At 33.2% G+C, this 23663-nt stretch overlaps 1 protein-coding gene across 5 annotated transcripts; it reads left to right on the top strand.

Annotated features, from left to right (window-relative positions):
* Positions 1–182: 182 nt before the first annotated feature.
* On the top strand, positions 183–23160 carry LOC130640829 (steroid hormone receptor ERR2-like). 5 transcript variants are annotated; one of them, XM_057447397.1, is made up of 4 exons: positions 183–3772; positions 20776–21155; positions 21292–21837; positions 22301–23160. In XM_057447397.1, the coding sequence occupies exons 2-4, from the start codon at positions 20789–20791 to the stop codon at positions 22555–22557; spliced, it is 1170 nt and encodes a 389-aa protein (XP_057303380.1). In that variant the 5' UTR covers positions 183–3772; positions 20776–20788; the 3' UTR covers positions 22558–23160. The 5 variants fall into 5 exon arrangements, with proteins under 5 accessions (XP_057303380.1, XP_057303379.1, XP_057303383.1 ...); XM_057447396.1 differs by lacking the exon at positions 183–3772 and adding an exon at positions 10127–10145; XM_057447400.1 differs by lacking the exon at positions 183–3772 and adding an exon at positions 11445–11511.
* The last annotated feature ends 503 nt before the right edge of the window (positions 23161–23663 follow it).

Here is a 23663-nt window from a genome sequence, read left to right as displayed (position 1 = left end):
TCCCTTCCCCCACACACACCCCTTAAGCGCTACGTAATTATTGAGTGACCCTTAATGCTAAAGAATTATAGAACACAATACAAACTGCCTTATCCCTGATCGATACGGTACAAGGTTCTCCGGTCCTGAATTTGTTAGAGAAGAATTTTGCTCCTTTATTCAATTCCTGAGCACAGTGTTTTGTCACAACAGTTTTTCCGATCAAGAGAAAAGCCTGTTTGTTTACTTTATACAATCTGGTTGCATGTCAGACAAATGGCAAAGGTTACTTGGCTTGGCAGCGGGCAAGACATTTGCCCAAAAAAGTTGCCTTTCGTTTGCCTTTATTCACCTAATTTTTGCCACCTTTTCTTTTTTAAAGAAATATTGAGAAGTGCTTTTCAGATGTCTTCATCTTTTTCATATAAACCAACTAGGGTGTCGAAGAAACAGAGGAGTTGTTGACAATTAAGTTTTGTCTTTTTTTGTCAACATTGTCCTTTAGTTATAGACATTGACTTCCCTCATCAGCCAGCAATATTAACAATTAGTGGTATGTAGTTAGTGGTATAAATAAAATAAGGAATCTTGTGTACATATTTATTAAAAAAAAATATCTTGGAAGCTCTGTAGCTTTAGACTGTGTAGCTACCTGTGTTGATATAAAATGGCTGTTTTGGAAAATTGTGAATAGCTAGCTAGCTAACGTATAAACGTACAATTAGGATACACAAAATTGTACAGTCTTGCAATTACAATAGCTAAAACAGGAGATATATCTATTGGCTAGCTTAACAGTCAAACCATTTTTCTGGAGCGCTGACTACATCCAATTACGGACTGTTTTTTTGTAATTTAGATGGTAGGCGGCAGCTAGCTATATTTTATTCATTTCGAGTATTTAAACGTTACTTTAGACTCCTAACAGGTTTTGGTCTAACTTAAGAGTGTCTGTTATTAAATGTATACAAATCGACTCAACATATACAACTTGGATACAGAATATTTCATAGGCGTTACAAATCATTAGAGGAAAATGGCAACAAAAGATTTTTGCGGTAATCTTTTTTATTCAACCAACAAGTGGAATATAAATAGGTGTTACTTAACAACTCCTCCTTGATGGCTTGCACAAATGCCATGGAACCAACATTATCACTTATCGCAACCAATCTAGGTGATTCTGTTTCAACTGATTGGTTCGACCCTTAACATATAGCGCAGCAACACTCATACATGTGGTGCCGTAGTTTATTGTGGCGCCATAGTTTATTTTGGTGTTGTAGTTTAGTGGTTATCACTCTTGAGACCGGGGTTGGATTCCCCTTGGCAGGGATTCAATATGGGCAATTGAATATTACCATATATAGTTAAAAGAGAAGGCAAAAGAAGACGAAAAAAAAAGATAGAAAAGACAAAGTAAAGAAAGTAAAAAAAAAATAGAGAAAAATTAATATTTTAAAAACCTACCCTGTGCGAGAGAGAAGAACAATATCTTTCGAAAGTGTTGACAATAAATGGATGAGTATGAGAGCACCAGAATGTTGGTAGATAGATAGCTGATATTGAGGGATATACCCTGTCTATTATTTCCAGGAGGGGCCATGGCTTTTATGGCTCTGGAGTATTTAATGCTCCCTTTGAGCTATGCAAACTCAATTAAGGTCAGCGCTCTGCCAGACAACTGCCTCACAACATCCAATGGCCCATACAGTGCACCATCTCCCCAATTTCCCTCACATGGATTGGGTTAACTCGGGCTATGGTAACATTCACTCGCCCATGTTGAATCTCCGTCAAGAGGAGTCAAACCCCGGTCTCTTGCACAGAATATGACAGCTATAACCACTAATCTACGACTCCACGGCATTAGGACCAAAACGGAAAACCCGGTCAAAAATATATATAATTGGAGGCAATAATATTCCAGCAGCTGATACATAGGAAGTGATGTGATCTCTATTTCTTTGCTGTTAGGGTAGGGGTGCTTAGTAGACTTTAAGATGACAAGGCCACTTGCAGTTGTTTCTTCATTCATTGTAAATCAATGCATTTGTATCATCAGCAAACATATAGTACATTTTGATTCATTACAAAAAAAATTAAAAAAAAAAAGAATTAAAAGTTTTATCAAAAAAGTATTTATTACATTGATTACAAAACCATTTCCTCACATCCTCTGATGTTTTGAAAGTTATACAATATACTTGTGTTGTTATGAAAGTTATGCAGAATATGCTTGTGATGTTTAGAAATTTTTACAGCAAGTTATTCTCCTCCCTATGATAAATTAAATAAAAACTAAATAAACTGATAAAAAAATCAGAAAAATTATTTTTATAATAAATTGTAATGTTTTTTCTTTCTGCAGTCCTTATAAGAAAATGTAAATCTAAATGCAAAATCTTTTTACAGGCTTTAGTTAGTTCACAATATATAAAGTCTTTTGCAGCAAAAATTCATAACAGAGGAGGGTGTTATGGCAATAATGATCTGTCTTGTTTTTCACCTGTATTATAAATATTTTAGCAAAAGTAGCTAATTTTTGTTATCAATTACATAAAAATACATAAAAAATACATAAAAAAAAATTTCAGCAGGAAGTTACTACAGCATAACTACGGCAAATTACTGAATGATTCCAACCTCTATGGAGGAGTATTTGTTTTATATTTAACAAACAACGGTTGTAGCTTTGTACTGAAGAAACCAACTGAACATAAAATAATAAAGCAAAATGATTTATTTGTCAAAATAATACATCTTAGTACCTTTTAAACTGTTCAACAGGGTAGTTCTGTTATTAACACTCAAAAACTTTTAATTTATGTACCGCTACACTAGACTGGTGCCCTTCTGTGCTTCACTAGTCTTGGTAGTAAAAATGGCAACAAAAATGGAGCCCATTTTAAAGTGTTACTGGCTAAAGCGGCAGAACTATTAAACTTTGTTTTGTTTAACCTCAACCTTTAACTATTTTACTACAAAAAACATATAATTGCTCTGATTTTCAAAAATAATGGATAATGAGCGTATTGCGCATTTTAGTTTTATCAGAACAGATCGTCATGTACTGCAAATGACCCAGCCATCCCTTTGTGACTTGTCACAATTAAAAATTAGTTCGGTTTATCCAGAATACCAAGATGGACTAATGTTTTTTTCAACAGTTCAAAATACATTAGCCATTCTTGAACGTTCTCTGTCAAGGCCTTCAGGTCTTTAAAGGGTAATGTAACTAGAACAGTGGTTCTTAAATGTTTATGACCAGAGATACTGGCAGGGTTAAACGAGCGGTTAAACCTACTTTATTTAACAATGTTTCATAAAAAATCTTTTATTGCCAAAATACTCAATGGGTGGGCAATAGAAGCCATGTACTTAATATAGTAAAATTACTTTTCGCTAAAATTAACTTTGTGAAACTTTTGGAAAAACTTGCTTTTCTATTTTCTTAGTTTTAATAAATATTTGGTAATTTTTTTTATTTTTAAGTTAATAAAAATAATGACAACTACTTTATAAATAAGCATGGAATAAATTAGAATTGCAAAAAATACTAGATTTGTAAAAATAATTTTTTTGAAAAACTATTTGCAAAAAATAATTAAATGTACATTTTTTAAGAATTGTATTTTCAAGAAGAGAAAGAAAAAGGCTTGACAATGGTAATTGTGTTGCGTTATACTTAGGAATATTTTGCTTATAGAAATTTGTAACTTGTTTAGAACGTAAACATTGTATTGCTGAATGAAGTCCAACTAACCTGAAGATTTTAAAGATTCAACTGAAGGTTAGATTTTTAGTGTTGTTTTAATTTTTAGAAAATATGTACTATAATCCTCCTAATATACCATCTTTATCATTTTGTAGTTTTAATCTCGCTTTCAACAGATTTGTTAAAGTTTTAAAGCAACAAATTAGACAACATTAGCTAAAACATGTCAACTTCTATCTGTCCTAAACTTAATTTTGTGAAAACTTAGGGTCTTGTCATACTTGTCTAGTTTACAAGCATTCAAATTGATGAAACTGTGAAACTGCATTGAACTTATAAGGCATTTCAACTTGTGATAGACTTTAACTTCCAAGGTTCTGACTTATTACCCGTAATAACTAAAAAAACTGATGGTTCTGTAGTGTTTTGCTGCTGGTTCTGTAGTGGTTTGCTGTTGGTTCTGTGGTGGTTCTGCGGAGACTTTGGTTCTCTGCTAGTTCTGCAGTGGTTCTGCGGAGACTAGTTACCTGTTTTAGTTATTATGCTTATCACCACTGTTCTTCATGCCTGTAATTTGTAATATTACACATTTTTATCTCCACAGCTATGTGATGTTTTCATTAATATTTCTTTAGTGTCACGTTTTTGAAAAATTGATTGTTAACTCAGTATCACGTCTACACTTTCTTACCCACCTTCTTCATTCTTTCCAACTGCCTAAACCAACTTATTCTTCTCATCTCATAACATTACTAAATGTAAAACCTATAGTCTGCTCCTTAAGTTCATCTGAACTCATTTTGTTACACATCCACCTAACCATTCTCATATCTTTACTTCTAAACAGTCAACATCTTCCTGTTTCAATGTCCATGCACATTACTTAACAACAACTCTTATTATGCAACCTACTTCTTACCTCAATTTACAAGACTCTGCTAGTCAACAAAGGAGAATCTATATCTTGCAAATACCACTAATGAAACACCCACCTTCATTATCCAACACATATCCTAGCAAAACAAGTGCTTGACTATCTCTATCTAGTCACTGTTAATTTCACTAAAGCTGAAAACGTTTTGATGTCTCTAATCTCACTCTTGCAATAACTTTGTGGAATTCTGAATGTCAACTTTAAACCCTCCTGAAATATCAATGCTTACAAGTCTGACAAAAGATTGAGTTAATGCCTGTTAATTTAATATGCACACCAGACTAACCTGCAGGTTATCTTCACAACAGTTCTCTTCTCTGTGTATAACAGTGATGATGGATCTGATTACTCCAACACAACACATTAGAACTCCACTAAATTAAACACAATAAATTACCAATGATATTCGTTAACACAAAACCCATCAACAGCTGATTCTTACTTGTTATTGTCTAGAATAGAAGATTATAACTATCTCTCTTTTTTTTATTTTCTACATGATGTTCAGATAATTAAGGAATTTATAATGACTTTTACTCATGAATTTACCTTGAGGATACTAATCTTGGCCAGACTGTCACTACAAACTTCAAATTTTTTTATCTCTATATGTGTTGTTTTTAGTGTCAAGTGGTATTTCGGCAGTAATACTCTTCATTTACCCCTTATTTTTTATTTTTTTTGTTAACATATCTGCTCACTGACATGAATGCTCCTCATATGAGAGTTGCCTATGTTTTTCTTTGTTGCTTAGAATCCCGACTTGTGTTCAACCCTTGCCACATATTGTTTTGGTCATCAGGGTGACCACCCATTCATCATCATTCATCATTCTCGGCTTAACGTCTGTTTTCCATGCTAGCATGGGTATATTAATGACCCAAGTCTGTCCTTATAACCTCCTGCCAAGTCTTTCTCGGTCTGCCTCTGGGCTTTGCCCCAGGAACTATCAAGTCTCTACACTTTCTTACCCAATTATCCTCCTCCATTCTTTCCAAGTGCCCCAGCCAATTGAATCTTCTTATCTGGATAACATCTTTAATTCTACGGAGACTTAGCCTGCTTCTTAGCTCATCTGAACTCTTTCTGTCTTTCAGACTGGCGTTACACATCCACCTAACCATTCTAATATCATTCCTTTCTAAACGGCCAAGATCTTCCTGCTTCACTGCCCATGTCTCACTACCGTACAACATAACACTTCTTACACAGGCCTCATACAACCTACCTTTTACCTCAATTGACAGGACTCTGCTAGTCAACAAAGGAAGTAACTCTCTGAACTTTTTCCAAGCAGAACTTATCCTGCAAGTAACACTTCTTCCAACACCCCCTTCACTGCCCAACATATCACCTAAGTAACAGAAGTTCTCAACTCTTTAACGAGCCACTGTTGTACATCATTAAAGCTGGAAATACTTCATTCTCTATAATCTCACCTTTGCAACGCTTGCATACAAACTGAATGTCAGCTCTTAACCTTCCACTAATACTACTGCACTTCTTATGTACCCAATGCTTGCAAGTCTGACAAAAAATTGAGTTACTACCAACCCCTTTCCTGCAAACTCCACAAGGCCACATTCCAACTACAAGGTCACACTTGGCTGCAATGCTACTAATCATGACTTTAGACTTTGCTGTGTTTACCTTTAGCCCTTTCTCTTCTAGTCCTTTCTTCCACTTCTCAAACTTTTCAACTAATTCTTCCATCGACTCTGCTATGAGAACCAAATCATCTGCATACAATAACTCCCATGGACAACCTGTTCTGAACTCCATCGACAGCGCTTCTAAGACTAGAATAAACAACAAAGGACTAAGTACAGAACCCAGAACAAATTTACACTAATTTCATCACTAAGTGAATCATTAATCCTGACACGACTTTTAGCATTGCTGTACATAGACTGTACCATCGTAACTAGCCACTCATCCACACCTAATTTTCTCATAGCCCACCAAAAAACTTTACGTGACAGCAATTTTAAAAATGTAAGCAAATTTTTCTGGAAACTGTCAGAAAAAGTTCATCTTTTTTATAAAAAAGGTCTGTAAAAAGATTTTAACTCATACATTTATGCAGCTACTATATGTTCTGCCTTCTTTTCAATATCTGCTAAATTTTTGCTCTAGTGTTGATTAATCAACTAGTCCATTTATTGTGTGAAGTTTGTTATAGCCTATATATGATTCTAGTCCTTATCTTGAAGAGCTCTTTTGTTATAGTACCGAAAATGTCATCTTGTGTGCTAAATAAATCGCCCTTGTATATATTTTTCTCATGTAGCATTAGTTTGCCTGATTATCTGTTACATGAAGGTTTTTAGTATGAAAAGATGAGGTCTTAAGATTCGAAATATTACCTAACAAGATGAGAGGGTCTGTAGGTAGTACTAGATTTGTTCGATGCATAACAAGGGGTAGGGGTGGTGAAAAATGTTATCTAATTATTGAATGGCCCCTAACTGCGTAAATGTTACTTTCACTGTTTTGCTACCGACGAATGTCAACTTTAACATAACTTTCACCATCTCGACAAGTACTTGCTTATTTTCCTGTCCAATAAGAGTGCCTGGTTTATGTCATTTTTTACAGTCCTTTTTATAAATTTTCTGCATTATTATAACACTGGCATTATACCTTATTGCTTTTTGTGATGCATGCAAGGTTATGTGTTTTACTTCAAACTGTATAGTTCATGCCTGGTAAATGATCAGTGAAGACAAAGGGATTATGGTTTTGGTTTGGTAAAAATTTTTGTGGTCTGATAAGTTTGTTGCGCTGTGTAGGACTCACTTAAAGCTGAGATTATAGGTACTTCTACCACTTTCTTGCAAAATTGTGAGAAAATTAAAACCGTTTATTGATAAAGTGACAAGAATTAAGAAGACTTCATAATTCTTTAGAAAATTTCCTTTAAGAAACATCCAGGTAATTTTTATCTGCTTTTAACTCTGTAAGTGCTCGCCATAGTTAAACCTCTTTTGTCCAGTCTTTGTAAGTGGTCTCTGCAATTAATATCACCGAAAAGTACTGGTGGCTTTATTGGTCAATTGGTTTCAAATGACTTTTTGTGCATGCTGAATCTGAGAATTTTGCGAAATAAATTTTCTGATACGTTTTATGTAAAGTTTGGCGAGGAGCAAACAAATTTAAAATTTCGTCCAACATAATTTAATAATGGAGGAAAGTTCAATGTTCGATAAAATCGGTTTGTTTCATCCAACATAGATTTATAATTGATCCAATATTTACATTTTCAGATGTTCATTCTGAATTAAAAAGTTTTTTTTTGTTAACAACAAAATGGCAGTGCAAAACAACTAAAGCTATGATACTATGATTCTCTTGTTTGAGTTGGTTATTTCAGATAATGAGAATCCTGAAAACGGATAACCTCGTGGTCGGGTGAAATGCGGGAGTCAAAATAGTTATTTTAACAATTTTATTAAGAAACTCAGGGTAGAAGATCAACAAGAATTTAAGCAGATGTTCTTTTCTTTCATAAACTCTTAGAGGGCAGCTTTCCTACCTCTGCTGCCAGTAGTTTGTTTAGCTTACGTGTGTTTTTCTCCACAACATCAAGTTTATATATTTATGTTTTGTTAAAAAATTTTAAAAGTTCGAAAATGTTGAATGAAAAACTGTCTCAAACAGATTAAACATAAAAAAATCGTACTTTTAGGGTTGTTTTTCAGCATTGTTGGTTTCATAAAGGACAGGTTTTTTTAATCTACCTGAAAAAAGATTATTTATTATTATTATTGCATGCATCTTAATAAAAGACTCAGTTTCAATTTTCTGGGTACATTAATATAGACGAGATAGTTTTGTAGGGACTGGACTAAACTTCTTTATAATTTTTTTTACAGGAGAGATGTTTGTTTAATTCAGATGCAATCAGGGATTGTGTTTATTAATGTTACCCCACCCAGTGCATAAGTTGTGCCATGGATGGTCATAGTTTAAAATTCTATTCATCAAAATTGACAAATTTAGAAAATTCTAAAAGAATTAATATAAAGACTGTTGTGCGGGGGAGATCTGGGAATACCTGTGATTGTATCAATGGTACTAATGATTAGGCAGTAGGAGACAAGGATTGATTGCTTTTTAATATCTGTATTTTTGTGTGGTTAGACTCTGAATTACTTTCAATTCCAAACAGGAAAGTAAGTAAATACTGTAAATATATAAATAAATCTAATGACGTGATATTATTTGAGCTCCTTGATTGTTTTTTTCTGGTATGTGAAGAAAAAAAGAGGGAACGAAAGAAAAAGAGAATCATATTGTGCAAATTAATTGTTTTGAAAATGCCTGTAATAGTCCACCCTGCATTAGATCACCCAAATGATAAGAAACTTCTAAAAACAAACTGATAATTTTGTGAACTGTATAGATTAGAAAAGAATAGTTTACGTAATTATGGGAGGCTATCTTTTATAAAATTGCGCATGCGCATATGCGAAATTTTCTTAATTTGCAGGAAATTTACTACAGTTTTTTCCTTCATGAAAACACCCTCATCTTTTCAAAAAAGCTTGAAAACCCTCTTCAGAAGTCCTGAAATCTCCTCCAATGTGACTGTAAAAAAACTGTGACAACCCTGTTTCTTGAGTGAGCATACTTTTTTTTGTAGAATAGGGATGAATTTTGAGTGAGCATACTTTTTTTTGTAGAATAGGGATAAATTATAATAATTTGCCGTTTGTATTTATTACAAGTAGAGGAATACTTGTGCTTCAAAAGTTGCAATTTACTTGAAAGAAGAGCATTCTCTGTACAGAATGAAGTAACGAAAATTAACTCACGTGCTCCTTTCCCTTTTGTAAAAGTAAAATTTATAGTCTTTACTCGCTGTGCAATTGAAATTTTAAAAGTCTTAACTCTCCGAAAATATTTGACTGACAAAAATTTAGAATACTCACTTGAAAACTAGCCTAGGGTTGTTTTTAATGTTTTTACAACCTAACTGTAAAAAAGTAATATTTTTCATTCCACGTTAATTATAATAAGATAATTCAAATAATAATAATAATCAATAATCAATTTCAATTAGTTATTTAGTAAATGTTTCGACTTAATAAAATAACCATGTAATTTCTGCTGACATCAGCATGTCTCGTTTACTCATATATTTCCAGGTCTTCGCGGATCGTAGGGAATAAATTAATTTAATAATATTATTTGGGTTTAATAAATTATGTGCACTTTCAGTCTGTCAATTATTTAAATTATCCAATCATTATTTTGATTATTGTTTCAAATTTTTAATTCATATTTTGTTTCAGCGTAGTTTTTAAACGGTTCACGTCACTGGCTTTCTCTGTTGTGCAGTGATTCCGCTGGCCACACTGTCAAATCAAATGGTTTATTTTTAGCTACAGACGCAAATTTGGGATTAATTATTAATTTTAATGACAGGGTGAAGTTATTAGACATGATATGCACGAAATTTGTAAGAACATGTTATTTCTAAAAAAATTATTGACGAAATTTTAGTATCAGGTAAATTTACCTTCACTTGAATATCCTTTACTCTCGTATTATTTCTTTTAGTTTCCCTGTTTTTTTTGTAGTATTTCTTTATTTTTTGTAGTATCCCTTTACTTTTGTAGCCCCTAAAAGATGAAGTTCATCCTCCATTTTGGCTTAATGTATGCTTTTCCTGGAAGAGCAGTGAACTTCAGGAAAGATTAAGAAGCATAAAGATGTTTTATTAACAAGTTGTTGAAAACGATGATCTGATCATTGTTCTTAGATTCGAAGCTTAGATTGTTTTTTTAAGGGTTGTTCCTACGGGTTTTGAAATTTCGAAGCATTGCTGTTTCGCTTCCACTAGGTTTTCTCTCAGGAGGGACAAAAAACACAGAAAGAAGCAAAAGTTTGTGAAAACATGTTTTGATTATATTATTTATAATTTTCATAACTTGTGGATAGATTTTATAGTTTCTATGAAATATCTGATTTTGCTTTTCAGCATGGGAGTGTTTTCAGCTACTTAACCCCGATGGTTAACTACAGTGGTTGGGCAATTGTAGCCTTTGCGGTTGTTGCGGGTCTAGTATTGTCTTGTTGTGATCCTAAAAAGGGAAACAAATGATAATGTCCCTGTAGAGTATCACTTTGTAATCCCATCGCACTTGGTAATCCAATTTTGTTGCACTTTTATTCCTATTGCCATTTGTAACTATTTTTGTCTCACTTTTTAATCCCAAACCTATCGAAATGTTTAATCCCCTGACCCGCGGCACTCTGTAATCCCCCCCTTGTCACACTTTATCATCCCTATTTTTTGCGACAGAAAATATTTTATATTTATTTTATTTATTTATCGTTTATCTCCTATATTTCTGCGATTGTTTATGATACGCTTTTTGTATTAAATAAGGGGAAAACAGGTGTGTTTTAATTGTTTCATTTTACACTGCACGTAAAAATTCTCACAGGTAACACTTTCTATTTGGTTTTTACATTACTTAAGCTAACTAAAGCGATAATTTAGCTCCACCATGGTTGGGTGGTTGCAGTGAAACATTTTATTCGGAGGTTATCAAAGGCTGCCGTGTACGAAAGAAAATAATTAAGTGAAAGATATATCAAACTTATTAGAAACTGTATATTTTATTATGTGGTTTTAAAGCTTGACGCAGGGTAGCTCACGATTTTAAATTATTTTTAGCTTTGACCTTAAGCAATGGAGGTCTACTCATTCATATTTAGTCGCGTGTGTGTATACTTGATAGTTTGTTTGAATAAAGAATTATTGATGCAAGAATTAATTATTGATACAATAAAATGTCTATAAAACGAGTCTATTTTTTAAGAAAACTTATTGTTTGCAACTTGGATCTACCGCAAAAGATCAAAATAGGTAAAATAATTATGTTTAAAAGTTATGCTATGAAAACATAATATCCTAGTCTCTCTTCATATTTTTTTTCTTTTCTTTCTTTTTTGAATATACTGTCGCTTAGGTATAAAATTCTTGTGTTGTACATAGGTTGAAGTATTATTTGAAAACTATATACCTTATCGGGAAAAAATTTAGTCACTTTTGAAAAATAAGTCACTTTCCCCGACTAATTTTTAACATTTTTTTAGATAACCTCACAAGAGAATTAGAATCAATTTTTTTTAATTATCCATGTATGTTTTTTGAACAAATTCCAGAAAAAAAATAGCCGAGGTTAGCCAAGTATAAAAAAAATCGGGTAAAAGTACTAGTCGGGGTAAAAATAATCGGGGGGAAATTTTGGTCGGGCAGAAAATTTAGTCACTTTTCCCTGACTTTTTTTTATGACTGACAAGACGTTTTAAGACGGGGAAGCAAATTTCTTCAGATACGAAAATTTATATACAATCATGGACACGGTTTTTTGTCATTTTTCAAACACAGACAAATGGTTAAAATGATCACTAACTTGGCAGGCTACAAAGTCGCTACTTTTTTCGCATACGTTGGCCAGGTAGAGAGAGCGTGCAAAATAGCGTGTAGTATTCTCTAGCGTGCCTGCGCAACGAAATACTTTTATCGTCGCGTATATCTTTCAGCAGAATGTTCTTTCCCACTGCATAAAAGCTATAGGTTAAAACCCCTATCAACCTTAATGGTTTCGGGCATACTGACGAACATGGTGTTTTTTTTAATACCAGATTTTTTTACCTAATTTCATTTCGTACCTATGTCTTCTCATTTAATCCTTTTGTTACACTTTTTTATAAGAGATTAGAAAAATTTGAAACAATAATCAAAATAATGAAGTGGTTAATTTAAAGAAATTCTGGCATGCGTGTTTAATTGTTTTTATTCTTATAACGTTGAACTTATTTCGAAAAAAAGTCTGACTTTTTTTCAGTTATTATCATTATTTCTGTATACAGTGGAACCTCTATTAACGGTCAACTCCATACATTGGTCCCCTCTGATAAGCGGCCAGAAAAGAAAATCCCTGCCAAATTCATGGTCAAACTCTTATAAAAAAAACCTCCATACATCGGTCACCTCCAATCAACGGCCAAACGGCCACTTTCTATTGTCCAAATGTCTAATTCCACCTCTATTAACGGTCAAAAAAAATCTTTATGCAAGCAAATAAAAGGAAAAATAAAAACAATTGTTTTTTACCGAGGTCAGTAGCATGTGAAAGGATCTTTTTCGTAACTTGCTCTAGCCACTTTAACGCTTCCAGATGTCCCCTTGCTTTGATCATGAATCATTCTTTAAGCCCCTCTCCCGACCAGACGTTTTGACAAAAAAAGTATATTCATATAAAACCTCCATACATCGGTCACCTCTAATGCAACGGCCACTAAGCTGGATCCCCCAAAGTGGCCGCTATTAGAGGTTCCACTGTACATGATTCTACTAAAATGGCGGATGTTCTATTTTCTTGTTTGGTTTAATAAATATAATTGAGTTACCAAGAGTATTTACTAAAATACAACTTCAAAACAGATAAAAAATGGATGGAAGATGCGTACAGAATTTTTTGACATTCAAACTACAATCAATGAAGTTATATCACAAAACTAAAAAAATTAATTTTAATTTTTATTGATTTCGTTGTCATAGCAATTAACTAAGTTGTATAAGATAACTCGAAGCCGGTCACTAAGATACTTTTAAAATTTCGGACGCCGCTAAAAACGCATACTAAAGCTATTTTTGTCGGATTAGGGAATGGTTAAATAGAAGGCGTAGAATAGCATTTTGTTAACAATATTGTTTTTCTTTAAAAAAAAAATGAGCAAAATAACTATATGAAAAAATGCACGTAACAAAAAAAGAAAAAAAAAGGAAACGCCTATCGGTGTTTTTTGTTCCTCGAAATCGGTCAGCATATTTAAAATACGAAAGTCAATGAATCAATGTTGTTTGATGTGGAAAAGCACATCTAGAAACAATTTGCTAAAAAATGTAAAGGGAGAAACAGGAGGATTCAAAAGGCGCGTGGATATCAACAGACAATGGGTTATTTATCACTTCTTAGTCAGTTTTAATGACACACAAAATTTGTTTAAAAAGGGTGTTGTTGCATGTCAATTGTAAGTTAGCTATTTTAGGACGGGATGTAATTTTATCGTTAAATACAAGCTATTTCAGGACGGGATGTAATTTTATCGTGGGCAGCGTAGTCATAATGAATTAGTCCTAGCTATTATAAACAATTGTTGCCAAGCAACTACATAAAAGGGATTCGAATGTTCACATAGTAGATATTGCACATCTACTGTGACCCTCGAAATGAGTAGTCAGTGAAGTTCTGGGTGTGAAAATAATGTCTGAAAAGTTATTTTGTATATGTTGAAATATCTACGTTGAAACAAGGTAAGAAAGATTGTCTTTTTAAAAATAGTTTATGAAATTTAAAACACTAAAACCTTCCTGGGACAGCGAATGAGTGAATGAATGAATGAATGAATAACAACATAGTCAATTTAGTTATATTTCATTTAGAACTCTCTTTAGAGAATCACGCTTTTGTCTCAGCTAGAAAACCCTTTTAAGCAACTCCAGGCTGAAATCATCAGATTTTAAGCTGATTTTTTAAATGTTTTTATTTCTACATGCAAAAATTTACATAAAACGGAATTCTGACTTCTGAAACCCCTTACTAGGCTTTAGCAATGACAATTGATTGATGGTCTGGTCCTCGTAACTGATCTGCCATGTTAGTTTTGACGTTAACCTTACGCACCAAATGTCAACAATAGTATTACGCAGGAAATAAATATAATAATTAACGCTGATTGGTTAAAATTGGTTGGGAATATTACGCTTCACTGAATATGGAAATAAACAATATTGTTTGGCAAGCGAGCGAGGGAAAAAATGAAACTTTGCTCGCTAAACCCTGTTAAAAATTTTCTTTTTAAATTCTGCTTTATCGATTCTCTCCCCCTCTCCCCCCCCCCCCAAAAAAGGGGGTATTTATTTTTAATCAGTTTTGTATAATTCATTCAGACGCTCTGCTGCATCGCCTTTGTTGAAAGTCGAAGATGTGAAACTGTATTCAAATAAATTATTAATTTCTCAGCCAACTACAGCAGTTTCTTTTTAAACAAATATTGCAGATTCACTAAAGAATAACAACAAAAATATATATTTTACGTAGCATGTTTTTATTTGGTGTGTTAGTTATAAAAAAAGTAGTAACAAGATATATATATTTAGTTTTAGTATGACTTTAAAATATCAACAGTTCATATTATCTTGCAGTCGCAAAAGTTAGACACGGAAAGATGATGTTTTCATGTTTTCCTTACGCTAGTACCTCGACTATTTTTGTATCAACTTTGTTGTCGCTACAGTCTGGACCAACTTCAAGCTCTCTGATGCTGCTGTAAAGCCTTATTTTAACTGTCCTTATTTTTTAAATGGGAAACATCTAATCAAAAGAATTACTTGGAGTCAACAAAATCTGTAACAACAGTGTGGCTGAGTCGGAAAAAATCATCGCTTTTAAAAAGCTTGTAAATTAGACATATAAAACCATTTTTTCTTTTTTTCTTTAAGCTCTGTCCGGCGGTAACTAGTTTTTGTGGCAGAGTAACTGTGAAAATGTCACTTTAAGTTGATGGGATTAATTTATTTTATTTATTTGTTGATTTATTTAATGTTCTAGACTTCAATATGTCGTATTGCTTCCTATAGTTGCCGAATCACCACTATACATATATATATATATACATATATATATATACATATACATATACATATATATACATATATATATATGTAGCAATAACCTACATTATATAAAAAGAAATATTTTCTGAGACTAAGACAGTCAGATTAGTTTTATACAATGAGAAACTGGATTAAAAAAGAAGTTCGATTACTATTGGCGCATCAACCCTATAAGGATAGAAATCGTTAGATCAACCTAGCTAGATAGCTAGCTAGCAAACATGTGAATTCGGTTTCACTAAAGAGATGCGTTAATAACCAATAATTTTGGCACTATTTTTAAAAAATGTTGGGTGTTGAGAAAAAAAGTTATTTGTTGCGAAAATAGAAACAAAAGAAATAGAATACAAATAAAAATCAGAAATAAAACTACAAGAAAAGGAAAACTACAATAAATTCTTTGTTGCATACTTCAGTTTATTTTCAAGAACTTTCTTTTACTAAAAATATCACTTATTTTTCCTTACATAAATTACGAAAATTATTTGATTAAATCTTAGCAACCATAAAACAACTTTACGTGTAGATATTAAGCGACGTGAGATCTGATTAAAAACCTAAGTTTCTTATAAAAAGTTAAGTCAATAGGCAACAACTCCGTTTTTTAAAATTTCTCTCCTTTTTATGTAAGTTATAAAAGTTTTGTACGACCTCTTACATATGAAAACTGCGGTTATTAAAAATAGAGTTGGATTTCGACTGGTGCATCTAGCGAGAATGAAAATTTAGTATTCCCAATTGCGTAGCCAACAAGGTGAAGAGAACTCGACGATAGAATACGACAGTGTTAACTTTACTGCGCATGCGTATTACAGGGGAAACCTATTTTGAACACCCCGCTGTTAATGGATTAAACCTTGGCATTTCAAGATTTCTTTGCAATTTTTTTTAACTTTTAATAGAAATATATTTCTTTGAGTTCACTCAAATTGGGATTTCTTGTATTGGTGTGTTAAGAATTATATTTTTTTCGAATTTAATTGAGTAAGAAAATTTAAATTCTGTAATCTGTTTAGGACGTTAAATTCTCCAACGTCAATCATGTTGTTCGCACGAGCAAGAAAAAAAACATCTCTTACTTGTCATGGAAAAGGCATATCACTTTATTCGTAATATACATAAAAAGTTTACGCGCGCTTTTACTTTTTCTGCGTAAGGTCATACTTTAAAACGACGGTTGCCGTCCTTATGCTACTCCCCTTGCTGCCGTAATTAAGCAACAGTTGTTAAAAAGAAACTTAGCTTTGGTACAGTCTTTCTTTTTTATCTATTCTTCTTTATTCTTTTGTTCCCTATTTATATCATGCATATTCGCTACGCATACCACAAAATAGAAAATTCCTTTTCTGCAAAAATGTAGATGATCTTTGATTTCTTTCCACGCTAACTTTAAAATGTATGTGCCAATCAAATCGCTTCAAGATAATATTTCAGTGGATACAATATTTCTCCTTTCTTTTATGAAATGTATCATACCACCTACCTTTTTTTATTAAAGTTTTTAAAAAACAGCACCAACAGGGCTTAAAATTTCAAATATTTTGTCTGTTTGGGAACTTTTTATTGAATGTTTTTAAAAATCTCATTTTGGGAGTTACCATGGCAACCGCTCCACTTTTTATCACTGTGTTTTTTCTGTATATTCCCGCCCCAATGTCGGGAACAAGGTAAGAAACCTTCCTATGGACGACGGAAATTATGCTAGGCAAGAAATTATGGGGACCCGAAATAAAGCTACGCTCAGGAGTATTGAAAGGACAAAATACTGGTGCAATATAACTAGTTAAAAACCTCGTTGTAAAATCCACAAATTCGATTTTTTTTTTCCTAAGATTTTACCTTATCACAATATGCCGAACGTCGTTGTTTCGTCCTTAGAACAAATTATTTTTTCGGCTACCATTTTGTATAGAATACGGGTATTTAAATTGGAGAGGTCAAATTCGCGCCATTTTTCTTTAGTGTTTTCGTTGCAAGAAAGCAAACACACACGTTGAGAATACACTTTTAGTGAGAATAAGAAAATAATAGCAAACAAATTAATACGCAAAAAATTTGATACACACGAAATAGACTTTTTTTCGCTGCGTAAAAATTAGAACGAAGTAGGTATCGGCTGATTTACGATGTGTTAAAATAGTTGTGTTACGATGGTGTTGTACTACCATTGAAGGTTGTGTGTTTACATGATCCCAATCTTAGGATTACAATTGAATGCACAAATTTTGAAGTCGGTTAGCGTAGCATTTGAATTGCTATGCTCTTTATTTCGAGGATAAACAATTTCAAAGGGAGATAACATCAAAATGAGACCTATCCTTTTTTTCTTTTTTCAACGCATTGCGATTACAACTGCAGACATGAATGCTTTCTTCTTTCCGTCTTTCCTGCCAAAAAGCATTCCTTAGACTGGGTATGAACTAGCTACCTCTTATTTTTAACCCCCCTCCTAAAAATAATTTTATTCATCATATTTACATATCTATAAGAAAGAATTACCTGGAAAACTGTGAATGTAAGAATCATACAAGCATAAAATATTTTAAGATATGTATTATAAACCACGCTCATCGATCAAAATGATTTGTAGATTTTCCGTGATCATTAAGCTGATCCGGGTTTTCTTGTCGTTTTTAAATTTGGTGGGTTGACTATTCGAGGTAGGATACTCGAAAGTCACTTACACGATTCTCGAGTTTTTTACCTGGAATGATAAGTCAACCATTTCTTCGATTATTTTGTGGTTCTTGTTCGATTACCTTATATGGTAATATCCCAGTAGTGCTATATTTGGTCTAAGAGCCTGATTTGGTACATAAATATACTTTAAAACCATGCGAGGTCAAAAACTATTAACATAATTTTTTTGCTTTGTCTGATTTTAATGATGAGATTTCGAAAACATTTCAAAATTGTGGAAAAAATAACTTCTGGTTTATCGAATTAAAATAATTTAATGTAATACCAGCTAATTTACATAATGCCTACACATGAGTTTTTGTTGTTATCTTTCGAAGGCGTGTTACCATGGTTTGGGGGTGGGTTGCCATGGTGATTCATTAGTTCTATTTTAATGTAATGATATTGAATATAAAGAAGCATTAATTGAGTTAGTATTACTCATTTTTGACCTGGTTAAATGAGGCAAGATCTGACCCACATAATAATTCAAAATTTTGAAGCATTTAAACATCCAATGGATTATAATACTGGACACCGAAAATAAAGTTACATCGTAGCTTGGGAAATCAATCATCTACGATAGAGAATATTCTTGAGACCTTTCAGTGGTTTTGTATTAGAATAAAGATGGAGCTTGAAAATTTATTTCGATAAAGTTTCTTCCTTTTAAACCAAAGCAATTACAGAGTCCAACGTGACGCAAAATGCAGATAAATGATAATATGTAATAAGTATGTTGTAGGAATTACCGCAATGCATATGTTTCTTATTCAAATAAAAGCTTTAAAAAATCTATATGCCACAATCAGCACAGGGAGAGCTTAGTTTTTCGTTAAAAATATTTTTCCCGCGCTATTTGCAACGGTACCCCCTTCACACCCCCCCCCCCTCCCTGACCAGCAAAATGAAATGATTTTTATCAAAAAGCATCAGAATAAGCTCGGCCTGCAACTTATATTCACGTCGCCTAACCCCACATTCTCCGCCCAACATGAGCGCCTAGTTTTATTCCATGTATTACCGCGACCACTTTTTGCTGCAAACCCGATCACATTATCTTGTTATTTCTGGTTACCTTGGCAACGTGTAAGGAACCCCACGCATAGTTAAGGATGCCATGTTACTTTAATTACTTTTCTTTTGATTAATTATACAATGACCTATAACTTGATGTCATTAGACTTCTTCATTGAAACAAAAATCAGTTGGGAATATTTAGAAGCCAGTAGCCTGTATTAACTTTTTGTTGGCTTTTCACAGAAAGTGGGAGGTTGAAAATTGAGAACACGTTTTTTGCGTTAAAAGGTATGTGGACGTTATGTTTTATGGGTGCTAGTAAATTACTTGGATTATAGTGCCTTTAAACATGTGTTGACTTGATTAGAACGTTTTTAAGAACAGCGAACATCGAGAATATCATAGGACTTTCTTATGTTTGTGCTGATAAGTTTAAAATGTTATTGAGACATTCTTTGAAAATACAATTAATGAGTGACCAAACACTGTTTTTAATAAGCATCTAGGAACTCGAAAACTTACTTACTTTTCTTTTCGATAATATCAACATTAGCTAGTTATTTAACAGCTATACTTAAAAAATTAAAAAAAATTTTTTTTTAATACCGGTGAGGTAATGAAGGAGATTACTATTACAATCCTTTTAAAATATTATTGCTTGAACGTACAAAACTAAACTCTTATTGGATGGTTGCTTATCAAAATAAAATTTTAGTCTTACTTTTTGATAATTGTTTTTAAATGTCAAGTTTAGTGTACTTTTTGTTATTGTTGTGTTATTTTTTTTTCTCAAATTCGGCACGCTTACTTTTGACTGTGTGTTAATGATTTCCTTTTTCGAAATTTTAATATTTCTTCTTGTGACAATTTTTTGATGTGTGGAAAAATTTATTTTTTTTGTCTTTATTCCTGACCTTTAGTCGTCTGTTTGTTTTCGATATTATTTTCATTGTGTTATGAATGTGTTATAAGGGATAAAAATATAAAAAATATCGTCTTTAATTTGTCGACTTTTAGACTCAAGTAATGTCTCATTCTAATTTTATTTTATAATTTTTTAAAACAGAAACAATAAAAGAACTCTGTTAACAACGTTACCATGCGTCGTGTTATAGGTACGAACAAGTCTCATAGATAAGATATCAAAAGAATAATAGATACATGTCTTTTAAAATGTAAGAAAACTATTTTTTAAAAAAAATTTACTGCATCATACCTATTCTTTGAATGACGAATTTATTTCTTGATGACGAAAATGCATTTTTAGTTTAATCTTTGTTTTCTTATTAAATAATAAGTAAAGAAATAAGAAATTCAGAGCAAGATTTTCTCCTTGCTTTTTATTGCGGGTGTTGTCCTTTATTTAATGTGTTTGACAAGTGCATGGTATTGTCTAGTTCTCTGTGTAATGATCTTACCAATATATACTGTTGTTGTTGTTGTTGTAATGGCAGTGGCGGTTGCGGTTGTGGTGGTAGTGTTGATGTTGTCGTTGTTTTATTTCTAAGCTTAATATTTGTGTCAAGTTATTTCTCACTGTATTTTTCGAAAAATACTTGAATATCGTCGTCGAAATTTAATCAATGTAATTGTGCCAGCCATGTTAACTAATAATTATTACTACTTCATCAGATGTTACTGCAAATGAAGCTTTTTGCCTTGTTTAATCAATGTATTCCAATTAAAAATCTTAGACGGTTCGTCTTGTTAAGTAAGAATAAGCTGATAAGTTCGACTTGATTTTAGATCGCGATAAATAATGGATTCAGAAGCATCGCACACTGCAATGCCCGTCTTAGAGAAAATGGAAGTGAAGATAGAAGAACAAGTGAAAGTAGAAAGTGAACGCCCACCTCAACCACGTGCAAACCTACAAAGCCGTTTACAATCGAACAAGCACGACCAAGCCTTCTTATGTGTAGTGTGTACGGATCGGGCGTCTGGATACCACTACGGTGTGCCTGCATGCGAGGGGTGTAAAGCGTTCTTTAAAAGAAGCCTTCAGTCGAAAGACTTGAACTACAAATGTCCGGCATCAAGTAATTGTACGATCGATCGAATGAGTCGGAAATGTTGTCAAGCCTGTCGGTTAAAGAAATGCCACGACGTTGGCATGTCAAAAGAATGTACGTATTTTTTGTTTGACATTAACGGCTGACGGAGGTTAGGATATCTAGCTCAATGTTAGGCACTTCAATGTTATTACCATGTCAGTTGCAAAAGAGAAATCTTAGTTTTGACGATTTTTGTTTTTCACCTTAGTTCTTGGCAACAAAATCAAAAGACCAAAACAAGAAAAGCAACAAAAACCGCGTCGAAAATCTGATAAATCGAGTCCGGAAGGTTTTGTTGAAAGTTCTACGAATGCTCAAGAAATTGAGATCGAAAATGCTATTCAAAGTTTAACCTCTCTTCATGCGGAGTTGTATTTGAAGCCTGAAGATTGTACCATTGAAACGAGAACTCTCACTCAGAAATTTAGTTGGACGGTCGACCAACAGCTGGTTCACATAATAGACTGGGCAAAACAGCTGCCAGGCTACTGCAATCTGGTCATAAGCGACCAGGCTATATTATTACAAGCAGCGTGGGTGGATTTGCTCGCATTAAATTGGGTGTATCATTCGTTGTATGTTGAAGAGGCTATAAAATTTTCAAAATTCTTTTCCATAACGTACAATGAAGCCAGAGAACTTGGTTGTGAGAATATATATTGTCAAATTTTTTCCTTGGCAAATCGAGCAAAAAAATACAATATGGACGAAGAGGAGATTGCTTGTCTAAAAGCTATTAGTCTCACGAACGCTGGTAAGTGTCACACTTTTTTATTATTCTTTATAACGATCTTACTTGTCCGAATTTTTATTGTCCGCAAAAAGAAAGGAGGGAGAGAAGTTTTCAAAGAATATCACTAGTAAGGTTCAGTGTGTTAACTGAACTTTTAACCCAAGCCATGTGAGGGAAATTGGGAAGATGGCACACTGTGTGGGCCGTTGGATGTTGCCGGGAGTTGTCTAGTAGAGCGCGGGCTCTAATTGGGTCTGCGTAGCTCAAAATGAGCATTAAATACTGTAGGACTCTCCATCTACGCCATGGCCCCTCCTGGAAATAATAGACAGGGTATATCCCTCGATATTTGTGAGGCTAGCCATGTAAAATATGCACATCTATCTATCTATCTATCTATCTATCTGTGTATTTAACTGGTGTATGAATGAGTAACTGCAAAAAACAGAAAAATTTCATATAATTCCACATGTTATTTGTTTAGAATCAAGTAGTTTAGCTGGGCCTGAAAAAGTGAACGATTTGATCACAACATTTTCATCCACTCTTCAATACTACACAAACAGTCGCCATCGTGAAAATCCGCAAAAATTTGCAAAGCTTGTGTTAATACTCCCTCAACTGAAATACATGGTTAATCAAGTCATAGAATATTTATATACAATGAAAATGAACAATTCAAGTGAATCGAACTTGTCGGATTTGGTCATTGAAATGCTCGAAGCTAAGCAGCGGCTGTAATAGCCGTGCCGTTATTTCACATGCAATCAAAATAATTTCTAAATTTGTACATACAGTTTTTAAAAGAAGCAATATGGAATTTATATGTACTATACACTCAAATAGTTCTGTTTAAACAATACGTGGTTCGTATTAATCTTGACACAGAGACAGTGTTCAAGAAGAACAAGAAACCTCTACACAAGAGATGTATCAATAATTTTCGCTGGCTGGAACTTGTTAATATTCTTTTAAGCGACACTTAATGTTTTTATTTTATAGTTAAATTCTAGGATCAAAATAAGCAAAAATTCTGCTTGTGGTTGGCGAAATTTTTCATGTGTATTGTATCGAATGATTTCACCTCGAAGCTTAGTCACCATTTGGTTAAATATTTACTGTTACTGTAACTTATTGAAACTCTCACGCTTTTTGTGCGAAAATTAATTGTTGTATTAAAGAGTCAATTCAAACACGATCAGCAAAATTAAAAAAGCTTATTTTGTCCGGAATATTTCGCCCAGTAGAGATTTGGCTGTGTAGCTACTCTGTAAAATATGTAAATAACTTTTCTGTATGGATATATTAATTGACGATCGAACGGCATAAAATATTGACAAATAATATTACTTCTTCTTTCGGCGTGTTGTTCATGGTAAAATTTATTTTGAGTCTTAAAATGTGGCAAAATTTATATAAACAATAGCCTGGACAATACTTACGTCGCCAATTTGGCTTTAATGTGGACTCTAGATATCCTAAGGATTTTAAAAAACCCCGCCTCGCAGGAGGTTTCCCCGATATCGGTAGTTCAGTTCTAAACATACTTAGCTCTACAGCTGAAATGTCGCCTTTACTCCCCTTGGAAACGACGACTTGGTTGGGATGCGTTAGTGTCACTGTGAAGTCTTAGTTTGTCGAGGATTACTGAAATTTGGATTCACGTTCCTCGGGTTTTCAAAATATATTTTGCATAAGAAATATTGAACTGAACAAAATTACCATAAAATTAAAAAGAAAAGTGACGTCTTATGGTATTGACGTGTTATGATAATGACGTCGTATGGTAGTGATGTGTTATGATAATGACGTCTTATGGTAGTGATGTGTTATGATAATGACGTGTT

The sequence above is a fragment of the Hydractinia symbiolongicarpus genome, chromosome 4 (assembly GCF_029227915.1).
Source record: "Hydractinia symbiolongicarpus strain clone_291-10 chromosome 4, HSymV2.1, whole genome shotgun sequence".
NCBI lineage: Eukaryota > Metazoa > Cnidaria > Hydrozoa > Anthoathecata > Hydractiniidae > Hydractinia > Hydractinia symbiolongicarpus.
Note: the sequence above shows the minus strand (reverse complement) of the source record. Positions and strands in the feature narration are given on the sequence as shown.